This window comes from Anopheles darlingi, chromosome 3 (genome assembly GCF_943734745.1).
Source record: "Anopheles darlingi chromosome 3, idAnoDarlMG_H_01, whole genome shotgun sequence".
NCBI classification, from domain to species: domain Eukaryota; kingdom Metazoa; phylum Arthropoda; class Insecta; order Diptera; family Culicidae; genus Anopheles; species Anopheles darlingi.
The window spans coordinates 19,198,967-19,226,466 of NC_064875.1; the positions used below are offsets into that span (position 1 = coordinate 19,198,967).

At 50.4% G+C, this 27,500-nt stretch overlaps 4 protein-coding genes across 6 annotated transcripts in view; 3 read left to right on the forward strand and 1 right to left on the reverse strand.

Annotated features, from left to right (window-relative positions):
- The window catches only part of LOC125957138 (homeobox protein Nkx-2.4-like), an 8,764-nt gene extending 659 nt beyond the window's left edge, over nt 1-8,105 (forward strand). Inside the window, exons 1-3 of one of the 2 annotated variants that reach the window (XM_049689623.1) lie at nt 1,583-1,773; nt 6,495-7,087; nt 7,188-8,105. In XM_049689623.1, the coding sequence (XP_049545580.1) occupies nt 1,598-1,773; nt 6,495-7,087; nt 7,188-8,041 (1,623 nt within the window). In that variant the 5' untranslated portion in view covers nt 1,583-1,597 and the 3' untranslated portion in view covers nt 8,042-8,105. Of the gene's footprint in view, nt 1-1,582; nt 1,774-6,494; nt 7,088-7,187 lie in introns of those variants that run through there. The other variant, XM_049689624.1, reaches the window with a different exon arrangement.
- On the reverse strand, nt 4,343-5,232 carry LOC125957169 (uncharacterized). The gene is made up of 2 exons (XM_049689660.1): nt 4,764-5,232; nt 4,343-4,703 (listed from the first exon to the last, which is right to left on the reverse strand). Exons 1-2 carry the CDS (start codon nt 5,051-5,053, stop codon nt 4,487-4,489), a joined length of 507 nt encoding a protein of 168 aa, XP_049545617.1. The 5' UTR covers nt 5,054-5,232; the 3' UTR covers nt 4,343-4,486.
- A 295-nt stretch (nt 8,106-8,400) lies between the features above and the next one.
- LOC125957144 (Golgi pH regulator) lies at nt 8,401-10,523 on the forward strand. The gene is made up of 4 exons (XM_049689630.1): nt 8,401-8,739; nt 8,824-9,496; nt 9,569-9,750; nt 9,815-10,523. Exons 1-4 carry the CDS (start codon nt 8,692-8,694, stop codon nt 10,268-10,270), a joined length of 1,359 nt encoding a protein of 452 aa, XP_049545587.1. The 5' UTR covers nt 8,401-8,691; the 3' UTR covers nt 10,271-10,523.
- Nucleotides 10,524-13,198: 2,675 nt separating this feature from the next.
- The window catches only part of LOC125957177 (sperm surface protein Sp17), a 50,188-nt gene continuing 35,886 nt past the window's right edge, over nt 13,199-27,500 (forward strand). Inside the window, exon 1 of one of the 2 annotated variants that reach the window (XM_049689669.1) lies at nt 13,199-13,702. The gene's annotated coding sequence lies outside the window, so the exon portion shown is untranslated. The remainder of the gene's footprint in view (nt 13,703-27,500) is intronic. The other variant, XM_049689670.1, reaches the window with a different exon arrangement.

Below are 27,500 nucleotides of genomic sequence, written 5' to 3' on the forward strand. Positions count from 1 at the left end.
CCTCTCATTAATGTATGCTCCGTGGCGGCCGTTGCGTCTGCTGCTACTTTCCCATTCACAGCGATTCGAGCGGGTCTCCTCCTCCTCAACAAGTTGGGCCACTCGACCGGCAATCCTTAAAATGGGACAGATTTTACGACGCCGTAAGCATCATGTAAGCGCACTCACTCTACTGAAGCTGATGATCGTGTAGCCATAAAGTGCTAGCTTCATTTGCAAACAGCCAGCAGCACGCGAAGAGGTTTCAATTGGTACTTCCGGTTGGCAAATATAATTAATAAGCCATCATTTCATTCCAGCATCCTGTGTAAGGCTTTCGGAAGCTACCGTAACCGATACAAAGTATGCATGATGGGACTATCGCGAGGCTTCCAATCGATTGAAGTTGATGGGGCCGAACGGCTGGGATTTTGTTGGGAGAATTTGTTGCAATTGGCCCTCGGAAGCACACAAGGTTCGCTAGGTGCAGCACGGGCTAACACAGTGTGTAGCCTTATCAGAGAGCTATCGATGGTTCATTATCTGCGTAGATAGTTTGCAGCAATCGCCATGTCGCCACGTCTGGGGATCGCTCGATAGTTTCCGCCCGCAGGTACGGGCTATTGCAATCACACACGGCCCGCGGTGTTTACCGGTGTCGATGTCTCGTATCGCACACTACCGGTGCATATGGGTTGTAAAAGTGCAGCAAAAGATACTTTTTCTTCCCTTCTTCTTTCTGCCCAATGCTATTTGCATCCAGTGCATGCCTGGTCCACTGACGGTGATAAGCATTGATTGCAACGGAAAGGGTATACACCCCATGTACATATCGCGATGAGGAAGGGCATATTTGCAAGGACGCACATGCGTGTATGTGTGTCTGTTTGCAGCAACAACCTTGATCCTCTGAAGGCTCTCATCAACTATAGAGTCCATATTGTAGAAGATATTTTGGTATGATTCGATTAAACTAAACCTAGGGTAGTTAAGCGATAGTTGATGTCTCGTACCCTTCCAACGCTTAGCAACCTCCGCCGCCTGCTTCTACTGTTGCTCTCCATGATTCAACCTGAAGGAAAGGGCTCAGCGGCTTGAGCGGTGAAGATAACGAAGATAGCAGGAGCTCGTTTCGCGACAGCCCAGCCACCCCCGCCCACCGGTGGCCAACCGGCTTGCACAATTAGTATTGGGCCCGGTCAGGCCCTTTATCAATCTTTGATAATGTGAAATTAAACATTAAGAAAAATATTGTATAAATATAGTGGCCCCGCTGTCCACCTCAGGCCAGGGCGAGGTACAGGGACAATAAAGCGCTTTCCTATCGCACACACGGGGCTGCGATCATTTTTGCGGCCATCGTGTTGGCCAATCAATCGACGTCCCAGCAGGTACCAGGACGGAGAAGTCGGCACTACACTGTCGCAGTGCAGTCTGATAGCGGCCAGTGCAGTGCAGGTGGTGTCGCTGGCTAGTTGTAGGAGCAACTCTATCGTCTCATACGAGCGGCGACGTTATCCGACTGTGATCAGTGCGTGCAGTTTATGCATCGTGAATGTGTTACAAATCAATTGAATCAATCTCCTCTGCGCCAAACTTTTTTTTTATTCAATAAGCCATGAGCAGTGTGGGTCAACCAACGGCAGGGGCCATCGTCAGTAATGGAGTGCAACAACCGACGGCCAGTTCGTACTATCAGTATGGACTGCCAGGGACTGAGGAACCGTACGATAGCAGCTTTCACATCTTTCCACCGGATTACTGCACTACCCCGGAGTATGACTACCGGACTGAGTAAGTGAAGGAAGCAATCGGCGCAGGATAATTGACGGGAACATTGATTTATTTACCTGACATGATTCGATTGCCGATTAGTAGGTCGTATTTTGGGCTTTCGTTATCAGTGCTACTGGCTGCCGAAACGAAATGATAACACGATGTAGGAGCATTGTCGCCGGGCGCCTCCATCATACTATATCGATAGCGTGTAAACATTTCTGATCGTGTTTTTTTGGAAATATCAAGATCAGATTTTAGTGTTTATCGTTGATAATCAATCAATGAATATGATTAGTTGGAATGAAAGGGGAAAAAATAGTTTACTTTGATGTGAAAGGTATGTGAGTTACTTTGATCACTAGTTGTTATCCTGTCCGAGGATAGACGAAGATCGTTGAAGAAGAAACAAATCATATCATCTGGTGTTATTACAATCTTAGAAGGCCAATAATATTTTATATGATTTTTTGCTTCGAATCGATTTCGGCATCGCAGTTGCCATCCGTCAATCAATCAAATACAGTGTATCCCTCGTCGTTAGGACCTGCTCATTAATTTTCCATCGGTTTCATGTCAAGATACAAATCAAATTAGGCTTATATCAATAACTGCGGTTTCCGCCTAAACGCGCCGCACGACACCAGACATCAGAATGCGGGAGTAGAAGAAAATCGGTAAAATCATGCTATTTTAGTAGCATACGCTTGTTAGTCGCACTACAATGTAGCCTAACCTTCTATGCTTGTTTTCTATCATTTTTTGTAGACCCTGACTGGAAGGGTGCTATGCTTCCACCTGTGTTCACAGAGGACGAGGCCATTTAGCATGACGAATGGATTCATTCCGTGCTCATTTCGTTAGCGAAATCCCCTTTTGCCTGCTGGCCGAAGTAAGCCTCTAGATGGAAAGTCGAAAAGAACCTTGGCTTGAATGGTGAGCAAATTTGCATTTGCTTCGTCCTGAGGGGACACCACCGCCTACTAAGCTTGCAAAGAGTCAACAGACGAGGAAACTTCTTTCTTCACCCACAGCGCGCGCCGTTAACTAGGAACTGTAACACCAGGAACAGACCGGGGATGGTATTTTTTTAAAAGGCTAAACACCGAAAAAGGCTCAGCAAAACCGTAGGCCACGTGAAAATGGGGCTTGTTGTTTGGAAAACCAATTACAAAGTTCCCACGGTTGGTGGTGGTGGCCTCTTCGCTCGGCTTCATCATAAGTGAGAGTTGTTGATGTTAATACTTCATCCTCCGGCATGGTATGACTACCGAGGGTCTAGAAAGGATGGGGGGAACCTCTCCTGCGGTGCAAGTGCAGACAGCTCCGAGCAAACTCTCGCGCCGGCAGCAAAAGTGGTCCTGCAACTGCACTTGATGCACCGTCGCGCGCACGTGGCACACGTTTAACTTCTGTCCGTCCACCGTCGGTCATGAAATGTTCTTTTCAATGGATAAATCAAACAGTAACAGGAGTGGCGCACCCAACTACGTCGACGACGGAGGCAGAATAGAAAACAATAATGAACTCATAAGGATACCAATTTGTCAGGACCCCAACCACCGATCGACAGCGTTAGTGCCGCCGTGGACGATGATCTAGGAATTTCGATTACCTTTCACGGTGTTCTGGCGTGACTGCCGTGAACCATCCATTACCCAGTGTTGCGGTTGTGATGGCCGTGGGAAGCGCCACGGCTGGCTTTTCTAACAAACTAACTCTCCCCTCCTGTCGCGACCGAAGGAGTTATTCACGGTGTGACCCCTACACGTCGAGGCGCATTTGTGTGGCGAATGTTGATCGCAGGAAGGACCTAGCAAAGGGCTACTCGTTTTACGATCGCTTACCTGCTCATCCATAATTAGGAACTATTTATGATTGTTTATGCGATGCGCTGTTTGATGAGCCATCCTCTTCCTGTGGCGGTCCACCCGGCGTGGTAGAATCGAAGCCGCTGCTGAGTGAGTTCTCTAGGGTCATCCTCGTCCGTGCGAGTCAAGTGTGTACGGTCGCCGCAATAGCGCTGCCGGCTTTGGTCTGGGGACTTGGCCGACGAAACTTAGAAACGGCCCTCTGACATGCCACTAGCAGTGCATACCGGTGGGTTCTATCGGCCGGCACGCGATTCGCATATGAGTGTACACCGACCGACACAACACAAAGTCGTCTACGATTCGGATTTTGGCGTAAGCATGTGCTCGAGACTGCCCTCCGGGCATACCGGGGACTTCTAGAACCTAGAATGGGCGAGCACATACGATAAGATTTATCGCACCCCCGGTACGGTCGCACACCTTACCTTTTGCTGTGCTGTCGGATTTCATGGGACTTTAATCGAACTATGATGGGATGCACTCATGATCGAGCTCGCTACCTGTGCCGGATCGCAAAGTAGGGTTTCGCGTGCACCCCTTTGTCAATGCACCCTTGGATATGGTTCTTTCTTGAAATGTTATCCCACGTGGGGGAAGTCATTGGTTCCAAATTGAAACTTGTCACATGTAGTTCGCCGTGTGGCCGTGCATTCTAAATTCATAGTTTTATTCTATTATTATCAGTATTTCATCACATTATTCATTGTTCGTTATCGCTCCGAGCATCTTCGAACTTCAAATCGATTCACGAAGTAAACTATCCCTGTAATTCGTTTCGAATTTCAATCTCCATTAAAACGATATTTGTGATTGGAAGTGAATGTTGGATAGAACTTCCATTTCGTGGTTTAGTGCTGCTACTGCTGCTGCTGTTGTGATAGATCTTCCTCCGATTGGCGGCCCATTAATGATGCTTGGGTAATACGAACTATCTCGGAAATCCTGTCGGTTCCTCGTGTTCCCCACGATGTTCCTGGCTTAGGACTGAACAGGGCTATTGTCTGGGCCGCGAGTTTTGTCATATTCTTCGAAATAACCTCCAAACGTTTGTGCATTTTTTTAAGTTTCTTCAAGCTGTAAAGATAAGCGGTTAATTATTTAGTATTACGTGCTAAGCAACATAAATAGACGAACCTTTGCTTCGCTTCGCTGTGGTTGCAGCCTGTTGCTTCTGTTGCTGGTAGCCTGAGCGGTTTCACTTCGCTTACTAATATAAGCGTTTCAATCCCCATGACCGCTGTCTTTTGCAGCATATTGATAAGCTGTTCGGTATAATACATATCCGATCTGTTAAATAGCAGGTCTGCTGGTCGAGTGGCGGTATCTGAATATATCATCACGATTTTTAACTTTGCGGATATCTGTTCACTCTTGTCGCATATCTTTTCTTTTATTACACAGCAAGAGCACTTTATCTGAGCCATTTTCTGAGTTTGGGTTGATATAATTTTGAAGCACGAATTGCAAATCTTTAAAAACTGTGTGAGCTTCCACCGGGTGCGTTTGCGAATAAAATGGCGAGCCGATACAAAAGATCCGCGTTTTTACGCAGTTCTTCGAAATGATCTGTCAAGGTCGTTAGCGGACGCGATCGGTTGATCTGCGAAGGATCGACGGCAGGTTTTTACGTTACAAATGACTTATTTTGCGTTCGGGCTTTTACTATTGCATGGAAAATGATCAAAGCCTAATCTTTGTACATTCGTTTTGGCGAAAATAGTTATAAAAACTATTTAAATTAATATTTTATACTGCGTGGACTGTTGAACTTGTTGGCATAAACCATGATAAGAATTTTTTTTCTACAGTAGCTTACAAATGTGGACCGACACTTGATCGGTTTAAAGTTTTTGTCAAAAAAGTTTAACAAAAAAAAAACGATTACCAGACCTTTCATGAAACATAATTGACTTGGATTGATTTTATTTTTGGAATTTCGTAGAACAATATCTTAAAACATGGCGGCATAAAACAAAATGCTCGTGCTCGCTCATTTCGTGCCGCTTCTCTTTCTAGCACACGGAGCTGCATAGCAGCACCAATCGCAACAGAGAAAAAGAAGAAAATAAATGGCTGCTTGATGATTGGCTGACAATTTTAGTGGCACAAATGATAAGTGCATGGGATATTTTTGCAACAATTTGAAATACTATAAAATAATCGTATAAGGTTGTTCAGATTTCTAAGAACTTCCATTTCAATCAGAGAAGCGGGAAAATTACCGCTATTCAATCAATCCCTCTCATTTCTCGATACATCCATCGACAATTCGTCAGATAGTTTGAACGGAGAGCCCGCGTGCGCAGACTCCGCTGCCGCGGGAGGAGCAGCTTGTAAGGACCCTGGCAGGAAGATGGCCTTTTAGTCGTTTCCTGTCCGCGGTGAAAGTGAAAAGTCATCGAATCCCTTGTTATTTCTCCAGACCAACGATCCTCGACTGTTACTAGCGCGAGATGCTGCCAAAGGATAGAACCGATCCGCAGCAGCTGGAGAAGCTGCTCACAAAATGTGCGCCATTTCTATCGTGGGCCCCAATCTTCATGCCGGCGGCCACGCTCAACCACAATCTGCTCCGGGCCGCTCTCTATCCGATCGTGCTGAATTCCTCCTTTCCACGGTGAGCTTATCGCGTGTGTAAAAAGGATCAAGTGAAATGCACCTCGATACGCGTGCAACCGGCGAAAGATAAGCCACGGATTTACTGATAGGGGTGTCACGTGGGAATCGATGGTTTGTGCAATAACGCTTCTACTTACAATAACAATCCTGCTTCGGCTTGCTCGATCGATTTCCAACCGTATTATTATAAAGATGTGAAGTTTTTTCGGATAAATCATCTCGATATTAACCAAATCCTCTCCATAGCCTCCTCGACAGTATGCGCATGGCGCCATCACAGCGCTCGCAACGATTCCATATCAGCAACATCCTGGAGCTTAACAACCATCAGCAGCAACAGCAACAACAACAACAGCAGCAACCATCCGAAACGGTGAAAGATCAACCGATTTTATCGACTCTTTCGGTGCCATCCAGCAGCCTGCAGTCGCATCACCACCAAGCGTTTCATCCGTTTACCATCTCGGAGCTGGAGACGCAATCGCATCCTTCGAGTGCCGTCGGATTAGAAGTAGGTCCTTCGGGTGGTCCTTACAGTGCCGCCGCCAGTACAACGGAGGAAGTATCTGCCGCCGGTGTCGCTCATTTACCGTACGGTGGAACCATACCGACACATGGTAGCCCGTGTTTACCGTTTCAATCGGCCCTTAATCCGTCGGCCGCCGTCAGTTCCACGATTCCGTATGATCCGCCACCATACTATCCGTATGCGGCTCACCATCATCACCTGTTTGCCGGTGGATCGTCTTCTGGTGGAGCCGCTGCTACAGCCGGAATAGGGGAGCCAGCAAGTCGTTCCGGGTATCCATATCACACCAGCAGCGTCAACCTTGATTATGGTGAGTTTAACGTGCGATAGTGTAGCGATACCGAGTGTCTGTGTGTGATAATTGGAGCATCATTCAATACCATCTATTCTTCATTTCCCCGTGCCAACAGTGCCTTCGGTAATACAGCATAGTAACATCGTTGGGGACACGAACATCAGCCCGGATACAACATCGCCCGGACCGGAACTGTACTCGCTCGCCTCGTATAGCAACATTCCACGGGTGGTGAACGAAGCGTCCGATCGATTGGCCGCCTTATCGGAGCAAAATTCATCCCAAGATGGTGGTGCCGCACTGGACACGGAGTGCTCGGTGGACACGAACAACAACACCCATCGTCGATCCTGCGATACCGAACCTCCTGACGATCGGGATGCTGCTTCGAGTCCGTCTATCAGTGGTCGCTCAAACGATAACCGTGCCCAGCAAGGGATTGGAAACGATTCCGCCGGCGGACCGACGGGTACCGGTGGCCACAAGAAGCGCAAACGACGCATCCTGTTTTCGAAGACACAAACGTTCGAGCTGGAGCGGCGCTTCAAGCAGGCTCGCTACCTGTCCGCACCGGAGCGCGAACATTTGGCCAGTGTGATCAATCTGACACCGACGCAGGTGAAAATTTGGTTCCAAAATCATCGCTACAAAACGAAACGTGCCCAGACGGAGAAGAACACGACGGTTATGGGGTACCATGGGCAAGGATCGCTGATACCGGCGGCTGGTGCTAGTCCACCAAAGAAGATCAACGTACCGGTGCTGGTGCGCGATGGAAAACCATGCCCGGATGTAATCCAGCATCAGCATCAGCAACAGCACCATTACCATCACCAGCAACAGCAGCAGCAACAGCTTCAGCATCAACAGCAACACCCGCATCAGCTCCAGTATCCATCTTCCACGCACTTCCTTGCTAACGGTGGTGGACATGATTCGTCGTACGGCTCTTCCCCGCGTTTGTGGTGACATTCGGCAGCGTGGCTGATGCGACGCCAGGTACCGTAAAGGGCAATGTGCAATTTGCTGTAAACTATGCTATTCTTAGAATAAAGTGATGTTTGTCGAATTTAAATAGATGTAACAGCATGTAACCGCGTATGGTGAACAGTTCTCCTTTTTTTTGTTGCAGCCATCGTTTTTTCTGTTGCCCCGTAGTCGTGACCGTTAATTCAAACAGCCGAGCAGGTGCTCGAAAAGGGTGACCAGAAAAGCAAGCAAATGATTTGAGTTTGAAAGGTGTCAAGCAAGCGCTTTTAGAAAAAAAACCTTTGCTGCAGAGGTAGTTGGCGATTGTTGTTTTGGTTCACGGTTTGAGGTTAGGAGACGTAAAAAGTTGTAAAGATCCACGTAAAAATGCGAAATTCAGGACCATTTCCTGCGCGATAAGCACAAAATCAAGTCGTTTGCAACTCCCGCCGTCGTTCCCGGTGGAAAAAATAGGCTGGAAACGTACGGTGTACTTGTAGAATCGCTACTACAGTGCGAAAAGATCATCCACAGGATTTTTCCTTCGGTGTTAAGATTTGTAACTGTGGGTTTTCACGAAATCTGGGCAAATAAAGACCCTAGTACGTGTCTGCGGGGTCTGGAGGAGTGTGTGGGAGTGTAATTTTCCAATGGAACTGCCTTTCCTGGGCGATACGATCATCGTTCTCGTGTCTCAGGTGAGTGGGTACCGGCGGTGGTGCCGGTGGCTGCCTGCCGGTCGACCACATCGTCTCATACTCTCCTATCCGTTTCCGTTGTAGCTTATTTTCTTCATCGGAGGATGGCTGTTTTTCGTGAAGCAACTGTTCCGGAACTACGAGATACGGCATGTGTTCGTACAGCTCATCTTCTCCTCGACGTTGGCCCTCTCGCTGACGATGTTCGAGCTGATCATTTTCGAAATCATCGGCTTCCTCGATTCAACCTCACGCTATTTTCACTGGCGGCTCGGGTTGACGCTGCTGTTGATCATGGTGATTGCCGTGATACCGTATCTCATCGCCTACTCCTGCATTAGTAACCTACGCATCGTGCCTGCGAAATGGGTGCAACCGCTGACGACGCTCATCTGGCTGTGCTATCTGTACGGTTTCTGGCGTATCGGCGATCCATTTCCACTGCTAAGCGTTAGCCGGGGCATCTTTACAATCGAGCAAGCCGTCTCACGGATTGGCGTCGTCGGTGTAACTGTGATGGCGGTACTGTCCGGGTTCGGTGCGGTCAACTATCCGTACACCAGTATGTCGTACTTCATACGGCCGGTTCAGCAGAGCGATGTGGTGAACCTGGAGCGCCGGTTGCTCCAAACCATGGACATGATACTGGTGAAGAAGAAGCGGATCGCGCTTGACCGTAGGAGAAACAAGCCAAACCAGAAGCAGAGCATCTGGGGCATGATCAGTAGCGTTACGCAGCGACCGGCCGGCGCTGAAAGTGAGTAGAAATCCAGCGGCGACAACAGTGCCTACTAGGCATCAATGCTAACGGGTATGGTTATGGTTCTAGATATCGGCCAACTACGATTGGAAATTTCCGCCCTAGAGGAGCTGTCCCGCCAGCTGTTCCTCGAGGCACATTCCATGAAGAACATGCAGGAACGGCAACGCTGGGCCAGCACGCTACAGGGCAAATACTTTAACGTGCTGGGACATTTTTTTAGTTTGTACTGTTTGTGGAAGATCTTTATCGTAAGTATTGAAGCGTTGTCCGTATGTCGTCGGCACAACTAACTCTGCTCCTGATCATCTGCAGTGCACCATCAACATCATCTTCGATCGTGTGGGCAAGAAGGATCCGGTCACGCGCGGTATCGAGATCGCGGTGCACTGGTGTGGTTTCGAGATGGATATGGCCTTCTGGAGCCAGCACGTGTCATTTCTGCTCGTGGGCTGCATCGTCGTTACCTCGATCCGGGGGCTGCTGCTGACGCTGACGAAGTTTTTCTACAAAATCTCCTCCAGCAAGTCGTCCAACATCATCGTGCTGGTGCTGGCCCAGATTATGGGCATGTACTTTTGCTCGTCCGTGCTGCTGATGCGTATGAATATGCCGGCAGAATATCGCGTTATTATCACGGAGGTGCTCGGTGGGCTGCATTTTAACTTCTACCATCGGTGGTTCGACGTCATCTTTCTGGTCAGCGCACTGGCCACGATCGTGGTGCTCTATCTGCTGCACAAACCACCAAACGTAGACAGCAGCATGTGAAGCTGCGTCGAAAGTATTGTGTTCCATTCTTCCACTCTCTTACTCTCTCTCTATCCCTATCTCTCATCTCTCATTCTTTATTTTTAATCCATTCCTACGATTTCAAATCGAGCATTATGCCCCCGGAGAAAGAGAATAACGAAGCCAGGAATCAGGAGCTATGTGGGGCGGTTGTAAATACTTGAATGAAAACTAAAAGAAAAGACAATAAAAAAAACAGAGGAAAAGACAAAATCCGAGCGAGTCTCATCATCGGAATGCGATTCGATCCAACATAAACAAAAAATATTAGTACCACCCTTCCCCCCGACGACGAGGGGAGTTAATATTTGATAAATCTCTGCTGGCACTTCGCACAAGGGCATTCCTGACTGACGCGTGCGGGGTCAATCACGGTGGTAGGGCAGAAACAATCACAATTTACTTTAACCTTCTTCACCTTTGCTGGCGGCTCGCCGGCCACACTACTTCGTTCGTTCGTTCGTTCATTCGTTCATCATATCAATAGTTAATGAGTCAGCACCGTGTGGGGCCGCGTGGCCCAGGTGAAATTAAATGGATTGTCATCGTTCCTTTTGCTTCGCTCTACCGCTACAACGTGGCGCGGCACAGTCCGGTGACCGGTTAAGCAGACGTCAAGATCGGATGGTAGACTGGCGGACGCACAGACGGGCAGGCGGGCCGAAGTGGTGGCAATGGTTGAAATGGATGGTTCGTTATTTATTTTCCCATCGGACCGGGGGCCCATACGAGAGAAACGTCGACATTCTGGGCCTCGCTTCGCCGTTGTCATGCCGATGGTCCATTTTGTGAATAAACAACGTTTCACGCGAGTTCACCGAGCGACCGAGAGCCCGTGGCCCGATGGAAGGAACAGTACCTCCTCATCAGTGCTGCCCTTCTGCAGGTGGTGGTACACCTCTCCAACACAGTTCGTCGTCGTCGGGACGGGAACACTAACATATGATTGTGCGGAGTGCGGGAACTCGCAACCACCGAAGGTTAACTACCAGTCGTTGTCCTGGCTGGAAAGGCCGACTTCTTCACTTGCCGCTGTGTGTGTGTGTGTGTCTGTGTGTGTCTGTGCGCGGACACCTTCCCATCCCCTCGTGTCAATAGGGGTCACAGTAGAAGCGTGGCGGCGCTGCACCTCACGGCTGGTACCTCGCACCATCATGGTTTGTTTGAAAGTTTCAGCATTTTACGCGCCACGTACAGTGTAATGTTAATCGATAGACACCCAGTAGGTGTTCGATGTATAATAACGAGCGTTATTAGCATTCCGGTGCTGCACGCGGACGGTGATCACTAGCAAACGCGTCCTGCTGCTCGGCTGGCTTACAGTAACATCCTTCCATGCGTCATCAAAAGAAAACCCGTTTGTGCTGTGAGAGTGAGTTTGTCCCACAAAAAGCGTGGGCCGCAGCAGTAAAGTGTGACTCATCTTCGTGGTTGAATTATCCTTCTTTTTTATATCCGTTTTGAAGACGAAACCTTCTCGCGCGCTTCGTTCCGTTCGTCTTTCGTTCTGAAGTTCTAAAATTTGAAAGCTTACCACCACCTCACTCACGGCTCACGGTTGAAACTGAAAACAAATCGAAAAGAATCAATCGTTGTTTGGTCGAATTGGGCGCGAGCGCAAAGAGGCGACGAGGACGACGACGACGACGACGACGAGATGCACCTTCCACAACAGGTTGCCGACGACGGCCAGGTGCTGGTGCTGGTGTGCCGATGCGCTTGCAATTTATGGTGAAGCGTGCGCGCTCGTATGTATGGGTACTATGTAAGCGGTCATCGCGTGTCCTAGGAAGGGAAGAAGAAGCAGAAGCAGCTGAAAGGAGAGTTAATTAACGGTTGACCTACGCAAAGTGCGGGTGGAACAAAGGGCAAGTTCAATATCGGCACGGTCTAGATGAACCGACGGAGTGTAAGTTAGCGATTAGCGAGTGAGTGAGAGGGAGTGAGTGGTAGTGGAGAGTGAATGCTCCGTCCAGTGAATTCGATGTAGTCTCAATAGGGTGTTGCCGTTGCCGTGCCGTGTAGATCACCAACAACAACAACAACAACAACAATAATGGGTTGCAACACTAGTCAGGAGATTCCGGCGAGCTACGGTGGACAGAAGACGACCGATTCTGCGGCCGCCCTCGGCGACCTACTGGAGGGCGATATCGAAGAAGGTAAGCCAAGGGGGTAGCATTTTAAAAGTGGATCCCCCGACTGGTTGTCTCGATGGAGGCGCCTGGTTTTTTTTGTTCGGTTTTAGTCCTTTCGTTACTGATTGTAACGCAATTACTTGCTTCACCTGGTACTGATTTTGTTGCGCTTAAAATCGCGAACCTCAGGCGATGGAAATCCGAACCTGTGCTCCTTGTACCGTAGCCTACTGTGACGAGGAGAGAAAGAGAAGCAGGGAAATCGTGAATCCACCGCCAAAAATAATAATGACCCCTGGCACCCTCCCCCACCTCGATAACCCAATTTCCTGCACGATTCAATCACGAGCCACTGGTGATATCGATGGAGGGAAAACCCCGAAAACCGATAAATATTACATTGCTCGACGATTGGGTTTTGCGCGCCGTTTCGGTGTTTCGCTTTTTTCCTTTGTTTTTTTTGTTTTGTGCCAGAAAATTCAAAAATCATGGCCTTCTTTGTTCCTTTCTCCGCGGGCGCGCTCGCGGGCGCAACGAAGAAAAGCTTCTCCTGCTCCGAAAGCTCCTTTCGGAACAGCAACGCAGGGCAGCGTAGCGCTTTTCGAGTAGCTACGATTCGGCGAGGCGCTTTCCCCGAGCCGAGTTTTTCCGAGGTGGACGGGAAATGCGATCGAGTCCTGCCGGCACGACGTCCCTGGTGTGGCCTCATGCCCGGCGAGCCGCCTCGGTGCCTGCTACGAGCTTTCAAGGCTGCTCACTCCGAAGTGATACTCGCAGCTGTGCACACCGCGGGCCAGACCATCGGATCCATCGTTAGCCTTCAACGAGAGCGAGAGCGCGCGCTGGGCTTCTAAGGTACGGTCAGTCCCATTCCATACCAGTGGCCAGAATCCGTCAGTCAGTTAGTGGTTGTTGCGTTACTCGGTCGTGTGGTCGCGTGATCCCAGGTGTGTACGTATCGTGAGCCTTGCGTTAGTCCCTCCCCTCGCACTCACACACGGTGCCACCGTTGCGTAAGCCGCGTCCGTCAAGCGACACAATCGGGGAAAAAAAAAACCATCGATCCAGCTCGGATCCTGCTTTACACCGCTCGCCACGCTACGCACCGTTCCGTACCGTTTTCTCGAACACGCGCACACACACACGCGCGCGCGAACGGATTCCCAAATCGACTTGAGTGAACTGTGAGAGTGTGTGATAACAGAAACTATCTCTCCCGTGCACCCCAACCCACACACGCGCTCTCCAAGGACACCGGAAACGGTTTAAAAAGGTAAAGTTCCCCCCCACCCCCAAATGTTGCCTTTATGGATGATTTCACCCATACCAACTTCTCACTAAGTGGGCCACGACAACTGTAGCGTAGACAACGCCGTTATCTGATCCCACGGAACAAGGTTATAATAAATTATTATAATGAAAATGATTACCAGTTTGTCTGAAGTTGTGGCGGTTTTTGCAAAGGATTTTCCCTTTTTCCCTTTGCGCGGGGTAGCGAAAACTTTTCGACTTTACAACACTCACAACATCGTGAACGTTAAGCAGGTTAAGAACGGCCAATAAACCACGATATTACGTAGCGACAACATCTTCTAGCTAGCTTCTTAGGTAAACTAATTCCGATGAATAATGTAAGGCAGGACGGGGCGCCATTATGTGCCACAAAACGTGTGTATACCGCTACAGCACAAGTACAGCCCGGAAACGGAAACTCCATGATGGTTGATTGCGGCTGCAAGGGATGAGGAAATCAAATGTGGCGGCCCCTCTCTCTCTCTCTCTCTCTCTCTCTCTCTCTCTCTCTCTCTCTCTCTCTCTCTCTCTCTCTCTCTCTCTCTACCAGCATCTCCCCTCTCTTAACCGTGTTCCGTAATTTCCGCGTTAAGGGCCTCCGTGTGCGTGTGTGTGCCAACATTTCGGTCGTTTATTGATTTCGTTGCTTCAATTTTTGATGCACTTCCTGCCTGATGCCAGCCAGCAACTGGCTCGGTCCTCCTTCGGTGGTGCTTCCGAAATCCCAAGAAATGAGAAGCCAGAGCGTTGGTAGCACCTGGTATCGATTCGAAGGCAAACGCCTACCAACCGAATGGTGCCGATCATCATTGACGGTGGCTTTGATTTGGAAGTAGGCAGCAGTAGCAACTACTACTACTGCTACTACTACTACTATTACTGCTGCTGCTGCTACTGTTACCAACTGTGAGGCAGTAGCCTCGCAATGGCCTCGCGAACGACTTCATTGAACGACTCCCGTGAGCACCACCGCGCGATTGCATAAGCGGTATCCGAATCGGAATCGCCGCCGCGCCACCACTTTTGAAGTGATTTAGATCACCTTCCTAGGCCCTTCCCTTACCGCCGCTTTCGTTACTGCTTTCATTTTCTGGCTCTGGCCTGGGATGGTGTGTAAGCGCTTCTTCATGAACTGTCTGCCATTCTCCTCTGGGCGATGCCGGCATTGTCGTCGAGGATGAGACTTTCCACTTTCCACTCGCCGTTCGCCATGGCCACCATGAGTGCGCCGAGGCGAACTTCAAACGGATTTGCCTCTGCATGGTACGCGCCTTGGCCTGCTTTTGCCTTGGCTTGCCTGTCGCCAACAGGGAGCCAGCCGCGCCACGGTGCCGTGATGTAAGAGTGCTCGCCTCTTGGCCACGGCGCTCGCCTATTGATCGCCACAGCTGCGCTGTGCTGCTCGGCGAAGGTCAAAAGCGCTCGAGTAGCTCGAGATATCACGTATCGCCTTCTTCTTATTTCTGGGTAATTGATTTTCTTATTGGCTCCTCGGTGTTGGCCCGAGTAACACCGCACCGGGTGCTGCGATCCATGAGCCAGCTATCACACACACACGTGCTGCTTATTCTAAATGGATTCTAACAGAAGATACCGTCAGATACCTCCTGGCGTTACAGGCTGCTGCTGCTGCTACTTATGGCCTTCAACAAACGAGCCATCACGATTCATTAGCACCTCCTTTCGGGCGTTCCCAGTTTGACTGATATGCTGCTATCAAATTTATGGCCCATAACATAATGCTTCCGAATGTGGCGTTCTCACTCTCTCTCTCTCTCTCTCTAGCTTCCTGGTGGGGCGGTCTAGGTAAAATCTGTCCCACACAGGTACTCCTGGTCCCTAGTTTGCCAATTGGGCCGTTCATCGAGCAGCTCATGAGCTGCGGTAAGACCCAAGACCGGTTTATGAATAAAATTATCGACAAACCTTCCGCGAAGGAACAGGGACGCCACAACGACGTGAAGATGGATGCAAAAATAACAACCGCGCTTATTTCATCGCTCCAAAATCGCACCACAGCCACTGCCCGGGGTTTGGGGTCGATACGAAGAGCCCTGTTGTTTGTTTGTATCCGAGGATCCACGGGTGGTAGCCAGGCCATCGGGCTAGTATATTGCTCTTCCTCCAGCCCTCTGCTTCTGTCCTTCCTTCCCCTCGCTTGATGAATAGTGATTCTCCAGCGGAATGGAGGGGATGGGGATGGGCCATTTTGTTTATCCAATTTGATATTCCTACCCCACGGAGTGAACGGAACGGAGCGAGCGAGGGGGTCTTAGGCGTTGCGCGCTGGACCGTCCGGAGCCCAAGTTCCAAGGTATAGCAGCAGCTTCCGGTTCAGCACGAAGCGGGGCAGAGGGTGGTGGTTCGTATGAATAATGGCCATCCTCCCGTCCACTGGAGCGGTAAAGTGAAGTATACGAACTACGAAGTACGGTATTGCGTTCGCGATTTGCATTCGAGCGGATCGCAAGTGAACGGGTTTGCTCGGGTAGCAGCCCAGCCTTTTTGGCACGCCAGTAGCATGCCCAGCCCAGCCCATCTTGTTATCAAATTATCACGAGCAAGCGAGCGAGCGAATGAGATGAAAATCATATTCGTTGATAAATCGTTCGGTGGATGGTAATTTTGAAGACGCCGCCACCACCGCCAAACCAAACAAAATGGCACGGGATTAAAATTCATTTTAAATAATGTCTTGTCTGCGTGAGTGCGTGGGTGTGTGAGATTTCATTATGCTCTGGTGCTGTGCTGCTCCAGCAACAAGAGTTCCTGTGTTTGTGTGTGGTACAGCAATACACACACGGTACCATGGCAGCAGAAGCAGCAGCAGCAGCAGCAGCACCAGATGCTCATTATTCGCATACATTTGTGCTGAGAGTTTCGTTATGGAAATGAGAATCAGGAGAAGAAGGTATACACCTTGCAGCAGTAGCAGCAGCAGCAGCAGCAACATTCTGGCCACCCATTAGTCTCGAAAACACACACACACACAAGCGAATGCTGCTGGTGGCATGCGTAACCTGTAACCGTTCCCAACCACCGAAACCAGCGTGGAAAACAAATCCGTTTTCCACGGCGCGTTCCCCGTTCGCGAACAACAAAACACTTGCCAGCCATTAAAGTCCTCTTCAAACCAACGATTCCGTTTCGCCGAACACCGCACACCGCACAGTGTGCGATATCTTCATCGTTGCAGGCACGTGGGCTTTGATTTATAGGTTACCACTCCCCTGATGGCCTGGTATCCCGGCCCACAGAAGAGACCACAGAAAAGGAGAGCGGGTGGAATCCATCGACAGACGCGGATGCGCGGACCGAAGTTGTTGCGAAATTGTAAATGACAGGGAACATCGGAACGTGACGGGATTGTGAATTGTACGTTCTGTTCAAAACCCGTTCTCGAGCCGGGTCGGGTCGGTGGGAATGCAAATAGCCCATTGGCACCCAACAACAAGCACTGCAGCATGCAGCAGGCACAGCGAGATCGATTGAGAGAATTGAAAGGAAGTGTTATGTCAGCGTATTGGCGGATGGATTTTGGGTCGGGGAACGGGGCAAGGTGTTAAAGGGTACCCGGGGTGGTCCAATCGGTGTGGAAGCTGCGCACTGGAAAACAGATTCACCATGTCAGCGAGATGTTATGGAACAACAAACGGAAACTTAATGAGAATTGCAATTGAAAATCAAACATTCCGATAGCACTGCAACTGTAAACGGAAATAGAACTCGGTTGCTACGACAATGTAGCAACTGGATGGAGCAAAGCATCTAGAGTAAGCAGAGAACCATTTGACAGCGCTTGGTTCGATCCAGTGCACACCTAACCTCACAGTTTCGCTGTATTGCAAGCGTTTAGTGCGAGCAAAGGACCGTTTGACAGCGCTCGGTGTTCAAGTGTTCCTAACCTCACAACCTTTGCCTTCGCCCGCGTCACGAAAGCTACGAGCTGCTGAAATAAACACTTTTTCCCCTATGGATGGTGATGATGACAGGCAGCAGCGTGACGGGCAGTAGCTGTTCGAAAAACGAGCTCGAACCCCTAATTATATCAAACCACCTTTCCTCCGGCCTTTTACGGGACCTGCAACAGGGGCCTCGCTGTCTGCCTGTCTGCCTGCCTGCCTGCCAATCTGATCGGTCGGTTGGCCTCGTGCCATCAGCCCCCGTGACACGCGGGCTTTCGGGTTGCCTAATGCGGAACCACATGCAACATGCACCGAGACAAACACGTCTAGGTCAAAGGACTGGAAATCTGTAGTAGAGGGGGCACCATTCAGGGCACGGGCACGACACGGTCCAATTAGCTTACAGACCGGGAAGGGGAGTGCACTTAGCGGCCCATATGGTGCACTGCTTTACATCCCAGACACACAGAGCCCCCCGCCACAGACAATTGCCAATCACCGGCGACATTAACCAAGCTTCTTTCAAGTGACTGTCGGTCGGTTTGGAAACGGTTTGAAGAGGCACCACTACACGATGGCTGACAGGACACGAACCATCCATCGATCCACCACTCAAACCACACACTCACACACATGGACACACTGGTCCTATAGGAACTGAATAAATGATCACATCGGGTAATCCTTTTTATTGAAATCGATAAATCAACCAGCCCGGCTCAAACCGACGAGTAACCAACATGATGAGCCGTAGAGGTGAACGCTTGAGGCGGAAATGGATTCCCATAGCCCCCTTCTATCCCACCTTCCATCGATCCCTACATCGTCAGCACAATATGTCACCGCACGGAAAAAGCCTGATCTGATCCGCGAGAACTACCGAGTAAGAACGAGCGCGCATCCTAAATCCGTTTTGCGGTCGTCGATGGGAGCCGGCTCCGTGGGAGCCACTCTCTCCCCCTTACCTACTCCGGTGAAAGTGAATCGAATCCTGGCTACCTGCGAGCAAATGGAGAGAAATGTGTCTCCAGGGTTGTCACCATTCTTCATCCCTTACTTCCTGCTTACGCGTAAGGGTGGTGAGCGTGGCCCGGCCTCGGAAAGGCTCGACAAATATAATGGTAGGCTCGCCCAACCGCCCGCTGTGCTGTAATTGCAATTCTGTAACGGTTTTACAGGCAACGGTAATGGTGGTGCCTGAACTAGTCGTTCGAACTGACGTCAGAACGTGAAGGTAGACGGACTGAAGGCAAAGCGCTTTTGTCGTGCTGCACACATAAGCCCCGCATTCGGTTCCCCTGGCTACAAAGTAAGGCGAAAGCCCTCCAACTGTCTCCAAGCGTGGAGAGGGACCTTAAAACCTTACCTAAAGTGGATGGCTCAACGGTCGCTACTTGGCTCAACGGTAGCAGCCGGGGATCGATCCGATCCCGGGCACTTCTCGGGTGCTTAGCCCTCGTGCACGTCGAATCGAACACGGACAGACAGACGTACGGATGGACACGGTGCCCTTGACGGTAGCAGTGGACTTCTGAGGACGGACACAATGGTTCTCGTGACGGCTTAACACTCGAAACCTTAAATTGTAAAGTGAAATCGGTACCGTAACGCTGGTAGAAGAAGGGACATGATACAAGTGGGGATTTGCAATCATTTGTGGCCGTAGTTCTGCCACAGCAGAACACGAACCAGACCAGACCAGGCGAACAGAAGCCACCGGAAGTTATGCAAGAACGAATGCGAAGGCGGCATTTTCCGTCATTGATTGACGACGATGACGCTGTCCGATGGAGCGTGACGCAATGCCCGGCGATCGACAGGGCTGATTAGCCGGTGGTCGCTGATCGATCGAGTTTGACGTCGAAGCCAATACCGCACCCACTCGTTCCGGATGCATCAATCAGTCGGCAGACCATCATGGCCGGATCCGGAGCCGCTTGCCGTTTGTTGGCGAAGGGCAAATGGGCAGCAAATGGGTATCATTCGGAATCCGGATGATGGGTGACCACCATGTGGTGGTGGTGGTAGTGACGGAGCTGGTGAAGGGGATAGTTGTTGTGGTTTTTGACATAAATCACTCTCCAACAACCGGACATCCCCCGGATTGGGTGCTCCCGGATACCACCTGCAATCTGGTGGGGATGGGGTGATGCGTCATGGATACTGATATTGATGGACGTGAGGATGGACGGGATTAGGATGGATTGGGGCACCAGATGATCAATAATAAATAGTAACAATTTGAAGAAGACATGGTCGTTGAATAGTAATCGGTTCTGGGCCACCGCAATCCCCTGGAAAGTTAAGTAACCTTACACTTTCTGTAACTTCAATATTCAAACAATATTGTACATTCCCAGGCCGGCATTCCGTATGCATATACGGAATACTTTTATTCGCTTCTCGACACAAAAACTTTTGTAAATGTCAAGCGAACCATAATAAAGATCCAAGCAGCACACAGCAGTGGTCCAAGGGCTGCCGTACAACTTCTTCGAAACATAAATGTCCTTCTTGGATGCCGCTGAATGCCATTCTGTGGAGTGTGGAGTTCATACGAACGAATCGTGACCATCAATGCAGGAGAAGGAGTTCCAGGGCAACTCACCATCACCATTTGCTCACTCGTTTGCTCGTCCGTTACGCAACACACCGAAGAAACTTTCGTCGAGACCAGGGACTTCCTCTCTTACCACAAAGTCTATTGGCTCTCGACAGCTCTCGACTCTGTTCGGGGAAACTGGAGCTGCTCCACATCGGGGTGACGCACCGAAAGTACCAGCTGCCAGGTTGACTACACACACAGCGCTAAGACCCTTCTATGGCTGGACTAGACATGAAATATGGATGCTAACGGTGCGAGCGGTTCGATGGAGGCAGCGGGCAGTTAAAATGCGGGGTTTATTGAATTTACAATACGACACATAAAAGAAAACAACTTTTCCATTATCGAAAGTGTACCCCTGACAGCCCATACCGGGCACCGTTCTACATTACACACAGCCTACTACCCGGTGCGTCACTCGTTAGGGCAGCAAACGCTAGAAACGAGACCGAGAGGTCCGATCCTATCCAAGCAGCCCCTCACAGGAGGCTGCTCCTATTTTTTAATTGAATCTCACGAAGCGATTCCCCAAAAAACATGTTATGTCCAGCCAATAAATAGTGCCCAACCAGAAGAGCAGCAGCAGGAGGAAGAGGAGGAGGAAGAGGAGGAGGAAGAGGAGGAACGTGATGAGGTGAATCGAAGCTTTTAGAGAAAAAGGCAAAAAGTGACAACGGGAGCCTTGTAATCAATACATTGATTTTGATTCTTTTTCCTTCACTTCATCACCACCACACCGCGCTATTGGTGGAAACCTGAAACCCACCAGGTGAACCAGGGACACCGGTTAGGTTTCCCCCGTCTGAATCGCACGTGTCACCTCCCACAGGGGTGGTGCCACTCCCACGGTACGCCCTCCACCCCCGGCCATTCCCTAATCCTGTCAACCGTCCTGTGTACCGGAGCGTTGGGTTGCTTTTAATTAAAATCAGATTCACATTTTCGTTTTCGGTTCAGTGCTCGGGCAGTGTTTACTTTCCATCTTCGGTGCAATCACTCCCACTGGCGAGAAAGAACGGGAACGATGGTGCTGGAGAGGAGTGGAGATGTTTGATTTGTGAGATACCACCGCCCAACACAGACCGGGGTCGATCGACTCCTTTTGCTCGCAAAGCAATCGAATAGTTCCGTCGCCTTTTGCATCTTGCGACGACAATTCCATCCTCGAGGAAGGTTTGGGGTGTCAGCCCGAAACCCGTGGGTGTCGCATGATAAGAAAGAATGGTAATGGCGAGGGAATTCAATTTGCATTTCCAGTGCCCAGTGTCGACATCGAATGTCGATCGAGCAGCTCTTGTTCTAGCTAAAGGCAGAGCCGGTTTGTGCTGTTGAAGAGGTAGTGTGTGATAGTGTTTTAGCATAGTACAGTGGTTTGCATTGGGACACTAATGGACAAGTATTGTGTGTGCATGTGTGGTCGGAGATTTGATTTGTGGCTCCGGTGGCCATCGTCTAGCTCGTTGCCACACTGCGGTACGTCGGAACTGTAAATCTTAATGAAAGATGGTTAGTGGCACTTGGTATTCTTGATTATACGAGTACGATTCCCTTTGTTTGTGCGAATACTGTCACAAAACAAGGACGTTGCAGTGTGGTGACTAACGGCCACTAACGGCTTCTTCGTCGTGTTGTCACATTGATCGACGACCAACGCAATGTCAATTCGTAGCCTGTACAATAAAGACTAACGAAGGTAGAACGAACGGATAAGCCGAATGAGGGAGCAAAAAAAAGAGTAAATTTATCGCTTTCCTATCATTAGCCACCATTCTCGGCGTGCTGGCGGATCTCCAATTACCTCTCTGCCGTCTTCTCAACTGTCTCGCTCTCTCGCAAAGCATCATTACACCCATAGACACACGGCCACGGCAGAAGCTGATTTGAAGCTGTAACGACACAACCAGGGGGCCCATTGCACGGGGCTCAGCGCAACCAATCGCTACCCAAATGGAAACCAATGCCAATGGGTTAAACAAACCCCGTTGTCCTTCGGCCGCTTCGGTGGTGGCCAATAAAAAGTCGTATTTTGCTCGACTCGTTCCGATGAACCGCGCGCGATTAGCCACCGTTCCGCAAACGACTCCGAAAGCCATTTCGCTCTCCAAAGCCCTTGCACTTGCAGGGACATGTTGGAACGGGAGCTGTTAGTTCTTCTGTCCACCGGTGGCACAACCATCGGGAATGATGCCATGCGTGTGTGTGTGTGTGTGTATGTGTGTGTGTGTTCTTGTATCGTTGAATGCGCCAGGCTCGAGTGTCCAGTAGCGAATGGACGAAACATGGAACACACATGGAGCACCGTTGGTCAGGACCCGGCCTCTAGGACCAGAGCTAATGGAAGAATAGATTAGTACGGAGTGCTAGTGGCTAGTGGAAGAAAAACGAAAGAAAACCCCTCAACCATGCCACCATGCATAGAGACAGGGAGATAGAGTGACACTTTGATCAACATTTCTATTTGGCTTTGGTCCCACATCCCCGTCCGGTTCGAACTGCTTGGATCAAGAGCCACCACCACCACCACCAGCACCGAATGTTCGGCCAATGAAAGGTGTCATTAGGTCGCCTGACCTTACGCCACGGGGACCTCTTATCGGTTTGCGTTACGCCGTTGCGTCCGCACCACGCACAACACAAGCGCATTAGCCGGAATGAATATCTATTTACCGCCGGGTCCCAAAGACCGAACCGAATCGAACCGAACCGTGATGCCTTTCTCTTGGTAGTCTTAGGATAGGAGAGATAGGATAATCGGAAAGGTATTAGCTCCACATATGACCTTCTAGCGCTACACACGGGGAAAAAGTTGGTTTCACTTGGGAAATCGATTGCTTGGAAAATACACTTCTCTGATTGCCCGGCGGTTGGACCATCAGCCGGGCACAAGTCGTTCGATAGGAAAACGGTCGCTTCCAAGTGTTCCGGTCGTTCCGGTTCCTTTCGCAAAGTGTCGTAAATAATTAAACATTCAGCACCAGCAGCACCAGTAGTAGCAGCAGCAGTAGCAGCAGGTACGGCAGGGATCTTAATTAAAATGTATACAAGCCCCCCGTTCGATCAGTATTGTCTCCTTGCCGTGGCGCCACCGGACCTGGCTAGCTCGTTCCGTATCGTACCATGAAAAGCCACCGGCTCGAAGGAGGCGAAGAGAAAGCAGCTGCGTTCGTACCATCTGCTGCTTCGCTTGCTGGCGGGATTCTGTCTCTGAGATCCAGAAGCTTCAATCCGGGGCCAGGTCCGGAGCCAGGTGTGAGTGTAATTAGTATTGATTGCGATTGCTACTCCCGCCCCGGAGGGTAGACGGGGAGAGGGACACTTTCTCGTGCTATTGCTTGTCACCTCCACACAACCACATCCCTTCCGGGGGTACATGTGCTAATTGTGCTTTATCCGATGTCGGACACGTTAGCGCTGGTGCTCTGGCTTCACACTGAATGGACCATTTCCCATTCATAGCGGACATGAATCGGTCGTCGGTTGGCGTACAGGTGAAAAAGTTGTCAGTCCGGGTAACAGCTGTTGCATTTCTTGATTGCACCACCAGAATACCATGCACCAGAGCATGCCTGCTGGTCGGCCGGGTCTCTCTCTCCCTACCATCTGCCTCCACGGTTCGACGGTGACCACAAGCTTTAGCAATCAGCAGACATGCAGCCAAGCCAGGAAGGTCACCGTTGAGCGGATTCCAGCACAAATTGGATTAAACTATCATTGTGGCTGCTACTGCTGCTGCTGCAGCTGATGTTGGAGTCAACGGATTGGTGGCACGTAGACAGCGAGGGAGAGAGAGGGGTTAAATGCTTAAGACCTCGCCGACAGGCCAGACCACCACCAGCAGCGCGCTCCATCGTGTGTGCGCTTATGATGAGTACGATAATATGTGAGGTTATGTGAGGTTATCCGCCGTCGGGGACTGTCACGAGGTGTGTGACCGCAGGCATAACACAGTCACAGCCACCACCAAGCACCGTAATCAGCAAAATGGAAACTAATAGAGGGATCTCATCGGACCGGCTGGAGGAGTATTAACGCTTCGACACCGTAATCCACCCCCACCTTTGGTCGACCAAATTGCGCGAATGTCGACTGCAATGCTGCTGCTACTAAGCTACTGTTCCCGCGGGAGGCCATTTTTCTTTCGGCAAATAATGCTTTTCCCGCTTTTTCGGGGGGTTCGAATTTTTCAAAATCATTGCTCAATTTGCAATTTATCCGAAAAAAAATTGCCTAACCGGCAACCGATCGAGTTCCGCCGACCCCGAGCCCCGAGCCCCATGCTTGAATCGATTCGGTCGTTTGGAAAATTTGGCATCGGAATTGGCTTTATGCCATACCGAGGGTACGGGGTTCCGCGTTCCGTGGTTTGCACGCGACCCGCATCGAACGGTGAATTGAAGGCAACGGACCGATTCCGCTTCCACGCGAGCTCGTCGACGTCGAAGTGGCAGCGAATGGGAACGCTCTAACCGCCCCCTGTTGGTCCGTGAAGGGAATGCTCCCGGGACCGGGACCGGAGGGAGGGGTGGCCCGAAGGTGGGCGTTGTGGTTCACCTCTCGCTCACCTGGCAAACGGAAAGCGCTACGCTACACGAATTCTAGCACCACCACCACGAGCACCACCAACAGTAGCAACGCCAGCGGCCGGAAGCACATCCATAAATAATATCATCTATTCGTTCTGCCATCGTCGTTGTCGTCGTTGTCGTCGTCGTCAGTGGCAGTGGAATTCATCCAGTAAAGCCACGAAACGAAACGGAACGCTCCAGTCCGGTCCAGTATTTGGTTCCGGAGCTACTGAGGAGCAAAAGTCTTAGCTTCTTCGGACCGATGCTTTCGTGCTCCATGCGTCATAAGCGGATAGAACAGTCAGCGGGCGCATTCGGTATTGGTCACGGTTCAGTGGATTCCCTGTTTTTATGTGTCTCGCTCTCTCTCTCTCTCTCGCATTCGCTTTCAGAAGCAGATGGCCATCGAAAGCAGACGAAGAAGCTGCCCGGACGGTGAGCCGGAATAATCATATTTTGCCTGATACCCAGATAAATCTACTCGATCCTCTCCTAGGAGATCCATTCCGGTTCTCGTTCTCAATGACGACGAGCCAGGGAATGGACGACATTCCGCATAGACCGGAAAGCGCTCTAGCCAGCGAATGGGGGAAACGTTGTATTCCTTGATGATAGTTTTGCAGAACATGTTTTACCTGATGTGCGGACTATGTCTGTGACTATGAAATGTTTTTTGGCTTTTTGCAGCAACATAAGGCACAATACCGAACATACGGTTCGTTCGTCCTTATGCATGTTTCAAAAAAAGGGTTCGCAATACCTGCACGAAGAGTGAGTATCCGCTTCCAGGATGACACATCGTTTTGACATAACACAGGAGCACTAATTTAACGAATGTTGTCCATTCCACCGTTACTACTACGCCTACTTCTACTACTACTACTACTGCACTCCAACAGCACGCGCCCTCAGTACACTCGATATCGATCGATAAATACCACACAATGTACCACTCGAGCTAGAGCTCCATTTGACGTGGCTACTAACCTTGCTAGTCACTAATATAACATGTCCTACCCTCAAACCCGTCCTGTACCGGGTCCTGCTGTTCCGACCTCAAAACCTAGTCAAATGTGCGGGGGGAGGAGGGAATACAAAATGCTTTTCATCGTAGCGACCTTCTGGTTTTTGGTTGGAAAATGTCACAACTATTTTACAACAATTTTGCCACCTTCCCCCACCCCTTCGAAGAACCGCCTCCTCTTGCTCGATAGAGCGACCTGAGATACTTCGGTAAGAGGCCCGGGTGCCAGGGAACATGTAAACACGTTCCGTGTCCTCCCCCGGGGGATCAGCCTTCAGCCTTGCGAGGAGGTCCTCTTAGTGTCGGCTCTCTGAGAGCCCTCTGGGCACGGGACCGGCCGGAAGCGCGAGGCCACTCGGTTCACTATCTAGGTCATGTTTCAGTCCTCTCTCCCCTTCCTCTCCTTGGGCTTCCACCATCCCATCGTGTTGTAATAATCCTCTTCGGTTCGCTTCAGGTTTTTTTTTGTTTTCGCTTTCGCCTGCCCAGCCTCACCGTCTCAGTGACTAACTGACGGCCGTGCGAGCGAGTAAGCACAGCCTGACCATGGCCTGGCCCCTTTCGCAAAAGGATCACACACTCGCTCCCGACCTTTGCATAGTTCGTGCATAATTAACGGGGTTTCTCCACATCATTCGGTTCGGTTTTGTGTACTACACCCGTGGCTTCGTTGGCATGTGTCTTGTACCGTGTGACTTCCTTGAGCACACACACACACACACACGCGGTGGAGAGGGGCGTGCTCGCAGCTGCGTGAAGTGAAGTGAAACGGAAGAAGAATATGGTGCCTCCGTTTCCTTACCCGACCACCGCCGGTCGGAACGAAGCATGACGTGCGTTTAATGTGAATGTTTGTGAATCCGGTGGCCAGGCGGGTGGTTCCGTGGACCGGACCACACGCAAGACGTACAGATAAATCATTCCAGAAGGCAGAAGGCCCCCGTGGTCGCGAGTTTTCCTTCAGTTTTCCTTCGCGAGTAAAACTCGTGTAAGTCGCTGTTGATGCAGGACGATCAATTAACTCAGGTTAACGCGCCCAGGGTGGGTGGCCTGACAAGAGAATTATGATCAGTCGCCGACCGAGGCCGAAGCTGGGAGCATCACTCCGGGAATCATCATTAGGGAAATGTTTTCCAGCGGGAATTAGTGTGAGAAGCGCCCTTCAACATGTCAACAGCCTTGCTTTTGACGTCCCTTGGCCAAAGGCAAACAGGCTGCAACACATGTGTGCGTGTGTGTGTGTGTGTGTGTGTGTGTGTGTGTGTGCGCGTGTGTGCACGGGGCCACACAAACCACCACTCGACTCGAGCACCATTATTCATTTTGTGGAATTTATAATTTCTTTGCTGCTTTCGCTCGCCGCTTCAATGTGTGCGCTTCAACTGACTCCAGCTGTGCATAGCATGCAACGGTTCTACCACTGCCACTCCATGACCATCACTACATGCCTTCTAGGAAGAGAGAGAGAGAGAGTGAGCTATTTATAGAACAAAATGCTCCACCTACAATGGTCAGATCGGACACAGATGCTCCCGGGCGGATGTGACGATTCTGCTTGTGCTTGTGTCGTGTGTTTCAATGTGCGTCAGAGTGGTGCTCGCTGGAACCCGGATGCTGGATGTGATCGTATACACGCACGACGCTGCGAATGTGCAGCACACACGGGAACACGCCAGCTG